General features: G+C 37.8%; 1 protein-coding gene across 1 annotated transcript in view; it reads left to right on the top strand.

Moving 5' to 3' along the window:
* MAN2A1 (mannosidase alpha class 2A member 1) overlaps nt 1–20622 on the top strand; it is a 172827-nt gene that overhangs the window by 130682 nt on the left and 21523 nt on the right. Inside the window, exons 17-19 of the mRNA XM_039220332.1 lie at nt 12923–13056; nt 16105–16246; nt 18765–18898. Coding sequence (XP_039076263.1) covers nt 12923–13056; nt 16105–16246; nt 18765–18898 — 410 coding nt within the window. The remainder of the gene's footprint in view (nt 1–12922; nt 13057–16104; nt 16247–18764; nt 18899–20622) is intronic.

The following is a 20622-nucleotide window of genomic DNA, read 5'->3' as shown; positions in this document are numbered from 1 at the left end:
GTTTCTTGATTTCTCTTTCTGTTGCTTCATTGTTGGTGTATAGAAATGCAACCGATTTCTGTACGTTGATTTTGTACCCTGCAACTTGGCTGAATTCTTGGATCAGTTCTAGTAGGCTTCTGGTGGAGTCTGTCGGGTTTTCGATGTAGAGTATCATGTCATCTGCGAAGAGTGAAAGTTTGAAGGAAGTACGTATTTCTAAAGAAATCTTTTATTGAGTTTTTTCACCTCTATGGTAAGTCAGAAAGTCTTTTTGCACATCCCTTTCTCCTCTTTAAAAAAAATTTTTTTAAGCTTATTTTTGAGAGAGAGACAACATGAACAAAGGAGGGGCAGAGAGAGAGAAGGAAGCACAGAATCCAAACCAGGCTCCAGCTGTCAGCACAGAGCCTGGCACAGGGCTTGGACCCAGAAACTGTGAGAGCTCATGACCTGAGCTGAAGTCATGAGCTTAGCCGACTGAGTCCCCCAGGTGCCCCAAAGGCAACTCTGCTCTTGCATAAGCTATTGTTCAACGTCTCTGAGAGCTCTAAAATTACATTTTCAGCTATGGCCGAAGGTGTCATTTTATGGGTAGAAAATGGCAACATCACATGGGAGACCTGCTTCTCTACTTGTAGATTTGCTTACATCTATTGCTTTTAATGGAAAATGTCTTCCTTGAGTACAATATGGCACCCACTGTGGCACAGACTTGTGTTACCAAGCATGGTTCACCACTGTTTTTCATCAGTTAATGCTTAGGGATAGTTGTGTCTCAGAGTTAATGCTGAAGCAGCTCACCAGAGAATTCCAACTTCTCAATCAAGTATATTTGCTTAATTGCTTTTGCTTTTTAATTGAGTCTGTCTCCATCACTGCAGCTTCACAGTTTTTGCACGTTGTCCAGGGGATCTGGATCTCATCACAGAGGATGGTTTCTATAAATTAAAGGGCCCTCCTCGGCTGCTGAGACTCTAAGCTTAGTTTGCCATCGTATCCCACTGGTCGATTTGGAAATTAGTAGGCTCTGACTTGCCTGTTTACTCATTCCAACAAACACGTATTTATTAGACCCTTAATCCTTTTCTCCTCATCTCTTTTCCCTTCCCGAGCAGTTGAAAATGCCCAGTGCTGGCTGACTCATAGTCCCTTGGCAGAACCAGGAACCACCAAGATTTAACTGACTCAGCCCTCCAAGTGACAGCGCTGGCTCTCTGGTCAGTTGAGAAACAGAAAGTTGTTCTCAGTTGGGCACGTAGAATATTAGCATTAAAAAAAAATAAGAAAATAAGAATACAGACCTCAGATTGCCTCAGTTAAGAAACAGAAAGTTGTTCTCAGCTGGGCACATAGAATATTAACATTAAAAAAATTTAAAAAAAAAAAAGGATACAGACCTCAGATTGTCTCTGGATGTGACAGTGGGTGGAATAAACAGGCTGAAGCATTTGTATTAGATTTTTGTAGCTTGAGAGCAGAAAGCTTCAGAAGTTTGTGGGAAATGACAGATAAATAAGTTAGGTATAATGTGAAGTTAACTTAGAGTGCTTTTCCAGATGAGTTTTACTGTTCTTGCCTGGATTGAACCTGAAACCAGCGTATGTAACTATTCGAAGTGACATAGCAATCTTTCTTTTTGCTCTCTCAAGTCCAGAGCATTTATTTATTTATTTATTTTTTCCAACATCAAAGTACTTGGTGGGAGATGGAGATACAAGCTCACCTAAAAAGCTTTCATCCAAAATATACATCCTTCTAATGTTCGTATCTGAGCCTCTCTCAACAAATCTCCCTCTTGGGAAAAAAAAAAAAATAAGCCCAGGTGTGGAGAGAGAGCCTTTGTTCTGTGGCCTTCTTGACCCACTTCCATCTGTCCTTTGTTTTCACTCACCCTTGTGTGAAGGGTCAGGTTGTTGAGTTCGTGGCTCATTGGGTTTTAATTAAATCACTAATCAAAACCTAAGGAAGAGATGTGAAGTCTTCAGGGTGTTTGGATTTTAGGGAGTTCAAAGTGCCTGAAAGGGGTCTGGTAATGCCACACCAAAGCAGCAATACTAAGAAATACTTGAAAGTTCTTCAGTGTTTTGAACTTTGGTCTCACAGCTTCTGGGTGATTGATCAAAATACGTGGACAGGATGTAGCTTTTCATCTGAGGTGCAAAGAAAATGTCAGCCAACTTCATGCTTTTGTATATCAGCTTTTGTTTAATATTTCTTAAAATAACAAAAATACCTACTTTCAGGTTTAACTTATTAGACTATCTTTGGATATATGCTAATTGTGACCCCCTTTATACTGACCAGATGTAGTTTATTCGGAAGAGTACTAGTGAATAGAGCCTGTTTGTTGTTAGTACCAAATTTATGAGGCAGGAAAAAAAATGGGGTTTGAGGTAGAGAAACTATTAATATTATATGATTATATTCTATAATTGTGTTAGGTTACTAAACTATTAATTATACAGAAGGTTTTATTACTTTTCAGCAATAAGAGTAAAGAAACAGAGCTGATATTATGAATTATCTATATTTATTGAGTGTCTATATATATTAAATCTTTCAAATTTGGTTTATTTGAAATATTCTTTTAAAAAGCTAAAGTAATACAAACCTGATAAAATATCCTTAAATTCCTCAATCTCTGTTTTAGTTGCTCTTTCACCCTTTTTTCTTCAAAGTAACTTTTGGCCCACGTTAAGCTTTAAGAGAAAACAAAATGAGGAACAAATCAAATAGCACTTTTCCAAATGTTAAAAACCATGTCGTCATTACTGATTTCACAACAAACTGAGCTGGGAGGCATGAGTTCAACCATCTTTTTTTTTTTTCTTGGTTTTATATTTAAGTTTTAGTTACTCTATTTGCATTCTCTCCAGATTCTGAAAATGGTAGGAGGTACAGTACAGCTTAAAGGCCTTTCTTAACATCATTTAAACTATTAAAAAACACAGTGTGTTTCTTTTCATTATTTTTCAGACATTACATTCAAAGGGGTTCAAGAAATATTAAATTAGAGGAAATCTTGTGCTCGCTAGCTGTAAAAGCTCTACAAGATCAGAGAGATTTGAGAGATTTCTAATGAAACATAATACTTTGCCTTGTATCAGGTTAAATAAGAAATCCATTTGGTAGCACCCATAATTTAATGAAATGCCCTTTTGGAACCTTTTTTTTTTCTCAAAGATTATTTAGTTTGTAGAAAATAACATTTTTCTGGAGGAAAATGTGGGAGAAGTGAGGATTAATTTTTTCTTGTACTATAATCATCTTTCATTCAGTTGAAGCTTTAAGTGTTACTAAATAGTCTACTTTAGCTTTTTTTGTTAATCTTGAATTGGAAGATAAAATGTGATACAAGCAGAAGCCCCTGTATCCCCTCTGGTTATATTTGATATTGTACCATCACAATAAGTACATACCTTGAGGTGACATAATGATCAGTAAGTGACATTTGCTAGCTGTGGCTTCATTTGTCTTCAGAGCTGTAATTATTAGACTTTGGTGCCCTAGTTTTCTGACATCAACAGCTACTTTAAAGAATTAGGTTGCTATGGGTTACCAATGTGTCATGTACATTTTCACTAGCACAATGTTCAGTTCCAGATCTGTTACAATATATACCTCTAGGCATCCCTCCCGCCCCGCCCCCCCCCCCCCCCGACTACGTTCTCCTAGGCAAGTGTTTGTGAATGAATGATTATATGTGTAAACCATGTTTCAGCCCTTAGGAGAAATATCATAAATGTAATATTTTGGCCTATTTTCCACCAACATATTATAAAAGCACTATATGTAATGGATCTTGCTAAAAGAAAGCAAGTAGCCTGGAGGTAAAATGTAATGAACTGCCATCAAAAAGTATGGAAGAAAAGCCTTTCCTTTGGTTGAAATGACTGAATAATTTCCTTGCCTGGGCACATTTAACAATGAAAAAGAGGTTGCTTAGTTTTTCTCTGTTTTGAATTTATAGCCTCAGTGGAGTCATAACATGATCCTTGACTTTTACAGAGTCAAAGTGAACTTCATCTAGTTTAACACATAAGAGGATCACATTGGGAATTAGAGATCTGAATCTTTAGTTGTACCTTTAATCCTACTAGGGTGACCTTGAGATTGTCCTTTAATCTCTCATGGACTCAGTTTCTTAAGCTTATAGAAAGACGAGATGGTCAACTAGGTATAACTATTAAGGAGTCTTCACAAAACTTGGTATCACATAAAGTCTCTCTTGTTCGTAACTCCCTGCTCCTAAATTCATCTTCTAAGGATGTTTGAATCTGGACCTCCCATCCCTGGAGTCTTCCTACTTGTAAACAAGGTCTCAGAGCTTCACTTAAGTTGTTTTTATTTCCATAAAAAGATTCATAAGGATATTAAAATGGTTCGCAATCAATCTCTCATATTTTTTTCCCCAGGACTATGTTCCATATTTAGTTTGATTTAAGAGTAAAAAGCATTAAGTAAGTTATGGCTAGGCAGACTTAGGTAATTAAAACATTTCTGGAATACCATAATGTGCAATTGACTGCTAAAGATTTTTTTTTTCTGTTAATTGGAACTTTTAAAAATTGAAATAAGTAGCTATGTGTCGAATCTGATTATTCCCTACAGGCATGAAAGAGAAGGTTATTTTAAGGGACTGTAAGCACACTCTGGTTACACAAATTCAGAACTCAGAGGTTATCTTGGGGGCTGTTTGACAGCAGCTGCTGTGTTGAAGGCATAGCTTCTTAGCAGGGAAGCCTCATCCCCCACAAATACGTGTTGCACTAAACTCAGATCAAGGGTATGGTGATGGGAAACGTAGGAGAGTTTGTGATGGTTAAGAGCTCAGACTCCGGAGTCAACACATCTGCATGTCATTTCCAGCTCCCATCCCAGTTCTACTGCTTACCTGTTTGACCTTGTGCAGTTTATTAACGTCCTTGGTTTGGGCATCCTGAAAATCGTGGCAGCATAGAGTCTACCTCGCAGGTGTGTCAGAGGATTAATTGAGTTAATATACATAAACCTGGCACCTACAGTGTGTTCTATCTCCTAAGAAGATGTGCAGGCCAGATGAGTTAGAGATAAGTGTTACAAAAGAGAGTAGCCTTGAGGGTTGGGGTGTTGGACACGATTTGATGAAGGAAGTGAGTTGTTGAGATGCTAGGTCTTAGAGAAATGTCACTTAAATAGGTAGAAAGGAGTAAAAGAACATTACAAAGTGTGAGGTGGGGTTGTTTCAGTCAGATACCCTTGTTCCTGTAAGATTTTGAAAAACTTGGGGCACCTAAGTGGCTCAGTCGGTTAAGCTTAGGTCATGATCTCACACTTCATGGGTTTGAGCCCTGCATCCAGCTCTGTGTTGACAGTTCAGAGCCCAGAGACTGCTTCAGATTCTATGTCTCCCTCTCACTCTCTGCTCCTCCCTCACTCATGCTCTGTCTCTGTCTCAAAAAAATATTTTTTAAAAAATTGAAAATCTGTGTGCTACAAATAATATTTAAGCTGACTTCTAGTTTTTCTTTATACATTTAAAAAATTACAAAGGATGTTTTTTCTGGAATATAAATATTGACATTTAAGAAAAAACATATCCAGTGAGCAATTTGATAGCAAATCATGCATTTTTAAAAAGGCCTGAATAAGATCTTTTTTTAAAATTTTTTATTTGATGGAGAGAGAACACGAGCTGGGGTGGGGGGTGGGGGGGGAGAGAATGAATCTTAAGCAGACTCTACCCTCAGCACAGAGCCCTACCTGAGGCTTGATCTCGTGATGGTGAGATCATGACCTGATCATGACCTGAGCTGAAGTCAAGAGTCAGACCTTAACCAGCTGAGCCACCGAGGCGCCCCAAGATCATCATTTTTTTTTTTTTAATATTTTTATTTATTTCTAGGAGAGAGAGGGAGAGAGAGACAGCGTGAGCATGGGAGGGTCAGAGAGAGAGAGGAAGACACAGACTCTGAAATAGGCTCCAGGCTGTGAGCTGGCAGTCAGCACAGAGCCCGACGCGGGGCTCGAACCCACGAACCGCGAGATCGTGACCTAAGCGAAAGTCGGACGCTTAACCGACTAAGCCACCCAGGCGCCCCCCCCCCCCAAGATCATCTTTTAAAGTCAAATTTCACACCCTTATTTTCTTCTTGAACTCATATTTCCATTCTACTTTCTCACAGAATTTTAAGTTCAAATAATATTTTTATGCTTGAGAGTCTTGTTATTGGTCAACCTTTCATAACTCTTATGAAAGAAATATGTATGTATATATGCATGTATATATTTAAATTTAAAATGTCTTTTATTCTAAAAGTATCATATATGTTTTACATTAAGTTGTAAAAATTATTAATAGTATACAGTTGATCAAGAACAGTCTCTATTGCCATTTTGGTCATTTATTTAATGAACTTTAATGGAAGCCTTTCAGTGAGATGAATTATACCTTTTATATCCCCATATATTAATGTGTCCATTGCTGAATGTTACTTCTTGCTGGAATGAGATAGGTTTCAGCATCGATTTTCTTATTAATTTTTGTTTTTATAAGTGTAGGGCAAAGGAATGATGTTACCATAAATAAGTAGGTGGCAATAGAAGGAGACTTATTATAGGAATGTCATTCAGTCCTTTGAACTCTTTATGGGTTATATTCCATAAATCACAGAGTGGTTTATTGTCAAACATGAGTTTCAATTAATTATTTTTAATGATCTGCTGCCTGGCAACTTGACTAGGTATACCTTCAATTTTGTTGAAAGCAAATAGTTGAAAGCCACGTGTTTTGGAAAAATATTAGTTACCGCAGTTCATCGGGACACCAGAATTTCAAATTCTGTCTGTCCAGTGCCCACTGGAGTTAGGGTGAGTGTGAGGTATGCTACTGCTTCTTTTTTGGTAAGTTGCGAGAAGGGCTGGTGAAAATGTGGTTTTAAAAACAAAAAACAAAAACAAGGAAGAACCTCTTGCCTCAATGAGAAGATCAGCTTGAAGAGTGCACAGAATCCAGGCTTCCTGCCTAACAGTCTTGGAAAGGAGCATATTGGGGAAACAACGGAAAGTAGACAAATTCAGAGTGACTGTCATTGTGGAGGGTATTCGAACGGACCATTGTGATTATTCCAGCATTCTTCCCTCACTTGTCCTAGATCAGCGCAACCATGGATCATAGGGGATGGACTAAGAAAGCCTCAGTGTTGTGAGTTGCTTTATTCACCTCTCATGGAAGGCCTTTAGTTAAGAGCTTGCCTGTTTTGAGTTTTAAAAAATGTTACTGATGTAGATGTTGTGTTCCCTTCAAGACAGAGCTTCCAAAAAAAAAAATTGTTGTTTCTTAAAAATCAATGTTTATTAGGAAATAAAAGCTTCCAGGGTTTTTTTTTTTTCTGTTATTAGGTCTTCAGGTATATTGTACTTAATTGGTGTAATTTTGAACCAAAATTCGTGGTCAGTGGAATCAAAATGCTATATACCTTTCCTGTTATACATTTCCTTTTGTGTCCTTGTGATAATAGCCAAAATAAAAAGCATAAAATATGTAGACTAGTGCCTATCTCATAATAAGTTGATCAGTAAGTAGTAGTCGTTATTTATCTAGTGCTTTAGGAATAAAACAAAGCAGTGCATCATCGTTTTTCTTAAATTCAAGACTTAGAATGGAATTTACTCAAATTTATATTCATGAAAGCAGATGTTAAAATTTTCACTTGTGGAGAAATAATCAATGTGAACATTTACAGACCTGGAAATCAGCAAGTACCTCAGAGGATAAATTAGATCTCACAATGGCTGTTAAGTTGAATAAGTCAACATGGAGGAAAAGGTCATTCATTTGTGGGAGTTATTACCATTTTTACTCTTGGTACTTTCAACTGTGACTATGGTTTTAAAAAATGATAATATTTGTTTTTTAGAAAACAGCATCTGCATATTGACCTACTAAATTTATCATTGTTGTGAGAATTGTCATTAAAGTTTATGTGTTGAACTAAGCAGTGTGTGTTAGTTAGTAACCATAAGTGTCAACTCCTGGCTAGGTTGGATAAGTTCTCAAAAACAATGTCACAAAAGTAAATACATAATGGGAAAGGTATTTTGATATTTTTGGTGATTTAAATGGAGAAAAAAATACGAAATAACCCCCAAGTTGGGGGGGAAATACTTAGAATTATAAGCCCTGGTTTTTCATGACAGTGTTTTTGTTGTTGTTAGCTGTCATTATTGTTACCATTGTTCTACTTTGGCTATGAAGTGACAGCTCAGTCACAGATTCAAGAAAGAGGAATGAGGGCAGCAATTAGATCACAAGGTTTCATTTATGCCCAAGAACCTGCATTTTAAGGAAACAAACTAAAGACCTTGCTTTTTTGTTTTTTCTTGAGGATTTACTTTATATGATTTCATGTCTATGTCAAATTCAGTTGAATACCTCTCCTGCGTTCTCGTCTTTACTTTTCATTTTCTTAGATGGGTGTGGGTCAGTCACTATTATTCCATCTTGCTAAAAGGACTTGTCCTAATCACACACTGAGCATCACTAATAAGATATCGAATTCTTGTCAAGTGTGAAACAGATTCTCTTCTGCTCATTCTCCCGGACTGCTCCCTTCTACTCCTATAACCATTAGAGTATGGTGAGCGGTGTCCAATTTATTAGGTATACTCCTTGGAAAAGTACACTTTCCATTTCAGAATTGCTAGAATAAGGTGATTGTGTTGGTGGAGAGGATTGGACCAACTCTGAGGTTCTGCAGCTCTGGATTAATTTCACCTGTCCAGATAGGTTTTGTACTGACCTGATGGTGAGGGGAGGAAACCGTGTGAGAAGATTATGCCTAGAATTCTCCAGAGGCCATCAACTGCTGCCCAGAGCCATGGACCCAGGCTCTTCATCTGCATTTCTCAGTTACACCTTCTGTGGACATTTCCTTCTACCTCTTCTTTCACCCACAAAGGACACGTCACAGGTGCCTTTCAGTGTTTCTAACCACACGGGAAGGAGTACCCTTCTCAGTTTTGTTAGGACTGGTGCTAAGCAACAAAATCAAAAGGTGATGCCTCCCTACTTTGACCCCTTGCCTACTCAATTTCATCTTTTCCCTGCCTTCTCAGAAAATAATCATCTTTTAAAAATGCTTAAAGAGCACCTGGGTGGCTCAGTTGGTTAAGCGTCTGACTTCAGCTCAGGTCATGATCTCACAGTTCATGAGTTTAAGCCCTGAGTCATGCTCTGTGCTGACTTAGAGCCTGGAACCTGCCTCATATTCTGTGTCTCCCTGTCTCTCTGCCCCTCCCCTGCTCATGCTCTCTCATTATTTTTCATTATTTTTATTTTATATTTGTCTCTCTCAAAAATAAGTAAAAATTAAAAAAATAAAAATACTTAAAATTTTATGTATATAAGTAATATGTAGGTATACTCTTTTAACAAAAATCTCACACATTGTAGTATTTAAGGGGAAATGTTGCTGGAATCTTGTGTGGCTCCTATCCTCTACTCAAGAGAGATAATCCAGATACCTGTGCATGTTCGCGCGCTCTCTCTCTCTCTCTCTTATGCATGCATATAGGCATTCACACACACACACACACATACACACACATACACACACCTGTAGAAAGGTATACTATTGTGTTTGTTTTTAAATTTTTTTAATGTTTTATTTATTTTTGAGAGAGAAAGAGACAGTGAGCAGGGGAGGGTCAGAGAGAGAGGGAGACACAGAATCTGAAGCAGGCTCCAGGCTCTGAGCTGTCAGCACAGAGCCCGACGTAGGGCTCAGACCCACGAGTTGTGAGATCATGACCTGAGCTGAAGTCGGACGCTTAACTGACTGAGCCACCCAGGCGCCCCGTATTGTGTTTGTTTTTAGCATGAAGTTCATCACAGTGTACAAATGTGGGATTCCCTTTTTGCATCAGATCTTTCTGCACCAGGGCAGAGAGCCACCTCATTCTTACATTTTCTACAGAGCATTCCATAACATGAGTGTTCTGGTTTTATTAATCATTTGCCTGTTGATGAACATCTAGCATGTTTTCCGGTGATTTTACCTTTGGCAGCAGTGCACGGTGAACATGCTTGCGCTTGTCATTAGTGTCCATCTTAGGTGGATAAGTAAGATCATAGTGTCTTTAATTAATATGTATTACTTTTTGGCTTCTAAAGTGACTATGGCATTTAAAAAAAGATTTTGGGTTGTCTTAAAGGAATTTTATATTCTGGCAAGCCTGTCCCTCAATTTTTATTGTTTTGTTGCTATTTTGTTACTATTTTGTTAATAACTTACTTTACTCAAGTGGCACTTACAGCATATCACGTCTCAAATCAGTACCCTCTCCCCTTCTTAAAAAGTAATCTGAAAGTCTCCTGACTACTTAGAGTCACAACCAATCTGCTCCAATCCATGGTCCCAAAGTAACCTCAGTTTTGTCAGTGGTGAGTTTGCCAGTGAGCCATGATGGCTAACAGGCTTAGTGCGGCTTCCGTCAGCCAGTGATCTGGGACAAGGAACCTCCAAGTACGCTCAGGGTCAGGTTTGAATGAGTTATCATATGTAAAGCATATGATACATAGTAAGCATTCAGTAATTATTGGCTGATTCTTCCACATAGTTGCTACCCTTCACTCAGCACCACTTACTGTGTACCTATTATGTGCTGGGAGCATAAAGGTACGGAAGACATAGGCTCTGTGCTTGAGGAGCTTACATTCTAACATGCGCGTGTTTGCTCAGAAATAAAGTACTTATTCCCTTATCTTTCTGTCTAAACTCTGTCCATGCCCTAGTTTGCTTTCCTCCCATGTCCGCTGACTTCTACGTGATGAGGTTTGAAAAATGTCCTTTAATGTAAACCTACTGAAAGGAAAGCTTGCTTCTAAAATAATACATTTCCGGTGCATCTGGGTGGCTCAGTGAGTTAGGCGTCTTGATTTCAGCTCAGATCATGACCTCAGGACTCATGGGATTGAGGCCCACTTGGGATTAAGAATAAAGTAATGCATTTCCTAGTTCAGAGATGATCCTGCTATTCTGTCATCCATGTATGTGATTTTTTTCTTTTAGCTTCCCAGTACTAGTACACGAAGCTATTTGGATCAACTAGCTACATTAGCAGATTATTCTGGTAATTCTTGGAAGGAAAGATCTATGTGGGTCTAAAAGGAAAGAGGTTAGTGGTTCAGACTGTTGCAGGAGGGGGAAAGGTTACCTCCCACCCCTGCTCTTTCACATTTACTGCTCTTCACAGCCTTATGAACATAGTAAAGAGCTGAAAGCATCTGTTACTGGGGCTGTTGAGTTGCAAGAGTAACATCTACCAGAAAAGAACTTCTGTGAGAATTCTGTTGATGGGGGATGGGACTGGGGTGGAGTGGGGCAGGGGGTACTTTAGCCCATTAAGTATTGTCAGCAGATTATTATTTATGTTTTTCAGTTTCCAGTATACTTCTCCTATAAACCTTCAGTGCCTGGGCTAGCTGCATTTACATTCTTTTCCACAAATCTCACAGATTCAGTCTTCCTTTCTTTAACTGTTTGCTTGTACCTTCTCTGAGCCCAGGGGATTCTTCTTGGCTCCCAGCAAAAGTCCTCCTTACTCCCTTTTTCTGCGCCCCATTTCTCTTTACATAGCCCTTTTTGTTTAAAGAGTGTTCAGGTTATCAGCGCACCATGGCAGGTTGTGTGTGAGGAGTAGAGAGTGGTGGGGAACAATTGAAACCACAGGTAAGTGTCCAAGGCTCTTGGAACCTTAAAAACCTTCCACTGTGTGAAATATGATAGGGCCAATCGTCTTCTTTTGATTGCTTGCTTTCCTGATTTTTCTTTTTCTTAGAAAATCCTGTATCTCCTCTACATATTCTGACTGTATGAGAGTATTGGATCTCTTCATAACTCACTTCTCCATCTCTGAAATAGACCCCATGCTTCACTAAGGATGAGTAGATACACTTAGGGCAGTGCGACAGATAGAAATTAGTGAACATTTTAGGCTTATCCAAGAAAATAAATGCTTGATACATCTGGGACTTTTCCAAGCTGTCCTCTGCTTTATATAGCAAAGGGCAAAATGAATCACTCCATAACAAGGGGTCCTAAGAGATACCAAACTCAATTAAAATTGATTTAACTTCTGGGGAGCTCTCCAGATTATACTCCACAAAAACTAATATGGTAATGTCACTTTCAGCCATAAATCATCTCATTGGATCTCTTTGTCTCTTTTCCTAGATTATAGATCATAGGCAATAATGGACTGTCTCGTGAACCGTCAGAGTGTAAATTTCACCGCTTCTAATTTCCAGTGTGTAATGTGAATGGTGAAGAAGTAGGCTTGCATGGCTCTGTTGGGGAATGGCGGTGCAGATGACAGGTGGACTGGCCTGTAGCAGAGCTGACCTTTTCTCGTTTAATGTCCTCCTTCCCCTGCAGAACTCATTGGAGAATCATTTGCATGTTATATTTCATCTGCATTTATCTCATCCCAGCCTCTTCATCCTTCTGTTAACATGTGCCCCGGAGTGATTGTTTTCTACCATCTGACAATTTAAAAAAAAGAAAGAGAGAGAAGGGGGAAAAAAAGGTGAATGGTGACACATTTACCATGAAACATGGTAAAGATAAGAATAGAAAACAGGAAAAAGTGTAACTTTGGAAGGAGTTCTACAGTATATTAAAGAAAAGCAGAGCAATTAAGGTGCCTTGGTGATTCAGTTGGTGAAGCATCTACCACTTGACTTCAACTCAGGTCGTAAAAACACGGTTTGTGAGTTTGAGCTCTGCATTGGGCTCTGCAGAGGTCATAGCATAGAACCTGCTTGGGATTCTGTCTCTTTCCCTCTCTGCCTCTCCCCTGCTGGCTCACTGTCTCTCTCTCTTTCTCTCAAAGTATAACTTTTAAAAAAGAAAAGTGGAACAATAAATTTCCGTTAATATATATATTCTTTTAAATTTAGGAATAGATGGACAGTCTGTGGAAGTTTCCAATATTGTGGACATCCGAAAAGAACATAACCGTGAGATTGCAATGAGAATTTCTTCTAGCATCAACAGCCAAAACAGATTTTATACTGACCTGAATGGATACCAGGTAATTTTCCTTTAAAATCTCTAAGTAATGGCTATGTTAGTGTGTAACTTTTATGTATGGTAATAGGCCAGTTGATTTGGGGTCCTTTGAAGAATATGCTTAAGTTTACAAATTATTTTGAAAATAAAACTGAATTTTAACAGGTACTTCTAGGTTCCTTATTCAGTCAGATTTCCAAAGTTAGAACAAATATTTGAGGGATTGATTTGTAGAACATCTGATTGTAAGGATGTATTTTTTCAAAGGAAGATTTGGTGACCATTTGCATGTTAATTCCCTTGATGCCAAAATAGATAGGAATTTGTCTAATAGAAAGGAAACATAATCAGGGCTTGAAGGAGTATGTATTTTTCCCCTCTTAAGGAAATGATCTGTGCATATTTTATTTTTTACATATACACTTAAATAAAATTTTATGTTTATTTATTTATTTTGAGAGAGAGGAGAGAAAGAGGGAGAGAGAAAATCCCAAGGAGGCTTCACACTGTCAGCACTGAGCCTGACATGGGGCTTGACCTCACGAACCATGAGATGATGACCTAAGCCAAAATCAAGAGTCAGACACTTAACCAACTGAGCCATATAGGCACCCCAAATACATAGATACTTTTAAATGTATACTGTATTAATGGGCTCTTTTAAATTTCATGAAAACTCGTCCCCTCTTTTTTTTTTTTTATCAATAATGTTTGTGTTTACCTTTATATACACACATATGTGTGTACATAGACACACAAATACAAACATACCTATTGAGAAATATGGGTAGGTATGTATTTAATCGAAATGTTCACAAAATAGTTTGAAATAGTAATGAGAAAATTGACTAAAAATCTTTTCACATTGTCAGCTCTCTAATTTAATTGGGCTCTTCTGATTGTTACCTAAATTTCTGTATTCAGGGTGTATGTGTGTGACAACATATCTTTGAAATAATACTATTAAAAATATTAGCATGTTTTCAAGACATTAGCATTTTAGAAATTTGTGGCTATGAATAGAAATAATTTCACAACAAATGCTTTTACTTTGTCTGATTTTCAGCTGGGCTGAGTAAAAGAGATTGTGATCATTTTCTCTTATACAATTTCCTGCAAAGGTTAAATTTAAACCTTTTCCAAAGCATAAAAATTGCATTATATACTTGAATTTACATGTTAATTTTACCACAGCTGTTTGGTTTTCAGATGAATCCCTGACTTTATGGTGATTCATTTTCCTTGTATACAAAAAAGAAACTCTTTTCTTAAAATCTTACAGAAGCAATTATTTGTATGTGTGGGTGTCTACATGAATGAAAAAAAAACTTACTAAAAGTGAATAAAAATGTGAGTATTCTTTTCAAGAATCAAGCATTTGAATACATGGGAAAATATTATTTCTAAATGTATAACCTAAATATTTCCGCTTTTAAAATGGGCCTATTAAAAAATAGACTAAAAAAAAAAAAAAAAAAACATTTTTAGGCCTCAGAAAGAGCTGTACTTGGGCAAAGCTAGAAATCTAGACCCACAGGTAGGGAGTGAGAGTGACAGTCCCAGAGTCATGACAGTTTAAATGTGCTTTCTATGAGTATACAAATTCATTTGAATGGAAAGATCAGGATTACACAGGAAAAATGGAGAATTCTTCCAAACTATCCTTCCCCCCCCAACATTTTACAGTTGTTTCTTCACCAGTGTATTAATTTCCTAGGTCTGAGATAACAGATGACCACAAACTGGGTGGCTTACAACAACAGGAATTTATTCTCTCACAGTTCTAGATGACAGAAGTCCAAAATCAAGATGTCCGTAAGGCCACACTCCCTTCAAAAGTTCTGGGGAAATCTCCTTCCTTGTCTTTTCTAGCTTCTGGTGGTGTCAGGCCATCCTGGGCACCGTTGGTTTGTAGACACATCTCTCCATTCTCTGCCTCTGCTGTCACAGAGTAGCTATGGTGTTCTCTTTATGTCTCTGTGTCCCTCTGTGTCACAATTTCCCTCTGAGGACGATGCCAGTCATTGGATTAGAGCCCATCCTAATCCAGGATAACTTGATTATATCTGTAGAGATCACATTTCAAAATAAAACTGCATTCCCAGGTTCTGGGTGGACGTGGATTTGGGCGGACACTATTCACTAAAACCAGTAAGTGAAGGACACACTTCACTTCAGCAACCAGGGTTGCTGTAAAAGAGATCTTATTTATGAAATACCCAGTAGAGTGCCTGGAGTTAATAGGCACTCAGTATGTGTTAACTATTAGGTTAACTTTGTACCTCATTTTTTCTCAATTGTCTTCTCAGACTTTCATGATTTTAACAGCAGAGATGTCATTTTTATGTGGTACAAATAAGATACCTGATAACTGAGTCTCTGTGTGGTTTGAGTGAGTCTCGCTGACCCCAGCCGGCGTAGTGCATTTTCAATAAAACACTAAAATAATGTATTTCATGCATTCAGATACTAGACCAAGAAAAATTGAAATTTAGAACTATCTACATTGAAAAGAAACAAGAGGAGTAAGCACTGAATAGTTTTTAAATATAAATATGAATTTGATTATTTTAACGTAATATGTTAGGATTTGATGAGGGGATCTGTAGTATTTATTAAAACTGATTCAAGAATTATAAGAGATATTTCTTGAAAGGGAAGAGAGAGCTATTATGCTTAGCATTCATTACCAAAGCAGTATGTTAGATTTAGATGAGAAATGAATACTTAATACCTTTATAATTTGTTTTATGCAAATATTGGAAAGCTAGAAGACTTTTGTTAAAGATTTTTATTCTGAATTTAAATAGGAATGCCTATTTTTAAAACCAGGATAAGTTCTACCTTTCTCACTTAAAAGTTGTTTCCTAAAATCCTTGTAATTTTTTTTTCATATTGTTTTGAAGAATGTTTTAATTTTTAATTTAGTTCTTCCTTTGAACAAGAAAGGAAACAGTACTGTTTTTCTCTTTGGAAGAAAACTCCTCTATAGTCAGTACTAATTTTTTAAATCACACATATAAATATCATTTGATTTGTTTTTTTTAAAGTGAACTGTTTGGTCTTACAGATTCAGCCTAGAATGACAATGAGCAAATTACCTCTTCAAGCAAATGTCTATCCAATGACGACAATGGCCTATATCCAGGATGCCAGGCATCGATTGACGCTACTCTCCGCTCAGTCTTTAGGGGTTTCAAGTTTGAAAAGTGGTGCGCATTGTTTGGATTCGCTTTTGCTCTTACAAGTTTCAGTCCCAAGTGTATAATTTTTCTGTTGGTTGTATGTATTAATTCTCATCTTCAGATGCCAGCCACCTCCTCTTGGGAATGAGACTATTAGTTAATTTGCAGTTTTGTGAAAATAACATAAAATAATGTATATCCTTAGTCTTCGATGAAAAATGAGGGACTTAAAACTCCACAAAACAATTGTTTCTTAAAGATAATTTATGTCTCCTGATAGCTTATTGTTTGTAAAAGTCTCTCTCATTGTCGTAATTGAATGGCTGTGGAAGCTCAGACTCCAGAAATTAAGGAAGAAAGGAGGCAGGGAGAAAAGTTAGAAATTCCCAAGTTTGCCTAAGTTCCCAAGGCAGGAGGTTACACTCCAAACCTAGGTCCTTCCCTGAATCGCATCCTTCTAGGGCACTACCACTCGAAAGAAGAAGGAAAAGGAGTTGTAATAATACAGATATGGGGATAAAGAGGTGACAGATGTAACTTTAAGGATTCCAAAAAAGAGAACAAGATGGAAAGAAAAAATAGATAGTAGACACAGATTAATTTTTATAAAACCTTCTATTGGAAGGCCAATATCCCTTATACTACATATTTTTAATTATCCTTTACATGGTAGTCAGTTGCTCTTTCTTCCATACTAAGAGTTGCTAAGACAAGTGTCTTAGGAACCAGGCAGATAAAAGAGTGCAGGTGTCTGGTGTACCCTTTGTCACAAACCCACTTTTTATATCAGGCAGATGCATGCATTCTCTATGTCCGTGCACACACAGAAACATACTTCTTCTAATTTTTCTTCGTGGCTTTCATTACACAGAACCATGAGATTACACCATAAAGACACTGATGCCATTATAAAAATACTAATGGTCTCACGTTGGGAATGCAGTGGGCAGTGGGAGGGTGTGGGCAAACTGGAGCCCACCATTTCCTGCACACAGTGGGCCAGCCGCTGCTCAGTGCCAGGCTATTGTTGCCATGGGGAATGGGGCCCAGTGTTGCCCAATTTTTTTGTGCTTGAAGAACCCAGAAGTCTGGGATTTTATGTGAAGCTGTCCAATTTGTAAATGTTGACTTGATTTTTTAAAAATCAAAACATGAAACATCTTTGTGCTGGCTGTAACTCTTGAGCCACCCATTTTAAACCTTGCCTTAAATTCTCAAAGTTGGGACCTTCAGTAGGGAACTAGATACTAGATTGGAACAGTCACGGACTAGATAGTTATCCCACTTCCCTGATAAAGAGGAGCTGAGAAATAAAGCTCCTCTGCTCCCGCTAGAGACCCCCCAAATACCCTGGTGTCTGAATACCTGCAAACATAACAATTTGAGAAGAGTCCAGGAGATATACCAAGTCCCACGTATTATGTGGGCTAACATTTGGAGGCAGGGAGAATAGAGAAATTGCCAGAAGATTGATGTACTAATTTGGGTGTGAAGTGATCAAAGCCATAGATGGCTATGGGGACAGTTAACCCCAGTGCCTGAGGTGCAAGTTCTAGAAGGCTATGTCCTAAGATACATATGGAGGTAGTAACAATGAAAATTCTGACCATCACTGGGAGTTTTATGTACTGGATACCTAAACTTAGAAGAAAGAAACTAAACAGAGTTGGTTTGACTAGGTCAGAATAACAGTTTTTAAAATAGTTTACATACTTCTCTTTTATGCCAAACAGTTGTTTAATACTATAACAAATATAAATGAGTGGATGGATGGATGAATATACACATATTTTCGTATATATGATGAGGGGCTTTTTTTAGTATAAATATATGAATATGTCTCTGGGTAGCTTTTTGGGTTGTTTTGGTTTGGTTTGATTGATTGGTTGGTTGATTGATTTATATTAGTTTGTTGACTCATAACTTAGATAGCTTACAACTTAAACTAGAGGGGTTGTGGAATTATTGTACAGCAAATGAAGGAACCAAATAAGACCCCTTTTTGAACTAGAAGAGAGGACAGCTGATGCCACTAACATAATACCAGGGAGGGAAGGGGGTACATGGTAGGTGTCTCCAAATTCTGGGGTTTCTTCAAAGAATTGCCACATTATCAAGTAACATAAATTGTATTTCCAGTCCTTTTTAGATTCTATGCATCTGTATTTGTCTTTTTATTCTATGTGTGATGTTGTGATGTATATTTCCTATGAGCCTCATAAACATTTTTAAATTCTAAATGCTACCACTAAAAATTTTAGAGGATATATAATTTACTCTTCAGATTAATTCTTTTTAAATTTCACTTGAATTTTGATCTGTCTGATTTTTAAATTTCTACTCAGATTTTACTAGACATTAACGAAGAAGACCAAAAATACAGTCCTGTTTTTTGCATTTCTGCATGCTGCTTTGAGAAAGCCCTCAGTACTATGGGTTGTATAGATCGCTCTCCTTGACTTCAATCAGACCATGCCTGTACTTATGTGATCCTTAGTTTGTATTTAATAACCCTGGCCTGTTTGTTTGTTTTTTTGTTTGTTAGGTCAGATTGAAGTTATCATGGATCGAAGACTCATGCAAGATGATAATCGCGGCCTTGAACAAGGTGTCCATGATAACAAGATTACAGCTAATTTATTTCGAATACTACTGGAAAAAAGAAGTGTTGTGAATATGGTAGGAAAAAAAAAAACAACTCACATGTTCTGATGTTGATTGCTCTTTGCCACCTGAAATTTGAAATGACGACTTTCCACTTCTTTATGATTTCCAGTTTCCAGTATTGAGATATCTTTGTAATAGATTTAGTCTCTACTGACGAGAAAGAGAACTTCACATATCATGTGAGATTTACATTTAAGTCATCTTTTTTTTCTTAATTTTTGCTTATTATGTAGATAGAGAATTATGTTAAAGAATCAGTTTGGGTGAAATTTTCTGAAATTATTTTGAAAGAAGAGTAGAATTTAAAGATAGAACTTGGTTTCATACTTAGGAGATTAAGTTTGATTTGTAAAATTTATTTAAAACCTAGTGTATTTATTGAAGTCTTAACACTCATCAGTTGAAAATGGATTTACTTGTCTGTCTTCTCAAAATAAAAGCCCACATTCCATTAAACAATCTGGCAAAGGCTCAGTTGGACATGAATCAATATGATAGTGTGCTTCTTCAAGGTGACGTAGAAGTCATCATCTCAGTCCTCCATACATACTGACTTCCTGCCTCATTTGGCCCTCTGCATGGCCCCTTTTCACTTACTCTGCTCTCCCTCTTTCTTCACTGACCCGTTTAAATCTTTACTACTCTTTTCTGGTGGTGAAAAGCACTACTGACTTTACAAAGGGAAAAGTCACTTAACAGTGCTCTCTGTTCTAGATATCAGCCATCTACTCCCACTCTTTCCTTCTTCCGTCCTCTCCTCCTAGACCAGTACCTCTGCCTGTCCTTGGAAAGTACCCCAGTCATCCTCTTCAGGATCCTTTTCCTCATCGTCCTCCTTCCCTCTCCCTTCCCCTCATAAGCAACCTTCCTCTAGGAAACTCTTTGTGCTGTCTTTTAAACACTCTTCATTTTCTTCCATTAAAAATAAAAGCCGAGGGGCTCCTGGGTGGCTTAGTCAGTTGAGCAACTGACTCCTGGTTTCAGCTGAGATCATGATCTCATGGCTCACGAGTTCAAGCCCCGCATCAGGCTCTGCACTAACATCGGGGAGCCTGTTTAGGATTCTCTTTCTCTCTCCCTCCATCTCTCTCTGCCCCACCCATACTCTCTCCCTCAAAATAAATATTAATAATAAATAAGTAAATAAATAAATAATAAAAGCCAAAAGAACCTCATGCAGATTCATCTCCATTTCCCCTGTACTACTGTCCTTTCTCCCACGCCCAACTGAGCTAAACTTTAGGAGATGAGTTAATTTCATCACTTCGGTGTCACGCTCAGTTCATTTCAGGTGAGCTTTAGCCTCCCCCACACAGCCTTGCCAGCGTCACTAGATCCAGCAGATGTTTCTGACCATCTTCTATCTTTACCTTTTGGCAACATTTGACACTGACCAGGTCACTTCTTAGAACACAATCTAGCTAGGGCATCCATGGTGCTGTGCTCATTTGGTTTTCCTCCTACCTCTCAAGTGGTTCTTTCTCTGTCTCTCTGATGGTCATTTGTTCAGCCATTGAATGTCAGAGCTCTCAAACCCCCACACCTTCTCTTTTTCCTGTTTTGTATGGTGTCCCTCTGCAATCTCTTCTACTCCCGTGGCTTTGGTGACCACCTCTGCGAAGATGAAACCCACAAACATAGATCCTCAGTTTTGGTTTCACCTCTTACCTACAGACCCATCCACCTAGTTGTATCCTACTATTTATTTTTATGTTTGTAAGGTCACATCAGACTCA

Source organism: Hyaena hyaena, unplaced genomic scaffold (assembly GCF_003009895.1).
Source record: "Hyaena hyaena isolate Hyena2069 unplaced genomic scaffold, ASM300989v1 scaffold_877, whole genome shotgun sequence".
In the NCBI taxonomy this organism is placed as follows: Eukaryota; Metazoa; Chordata; class Mammalia; order Carnivora; family Hyaenidae; genus Hyaena; species Hyaena hyaena.
This window is presented reverse-complemented; position numbering and strand designations above follow the sequence as displayed.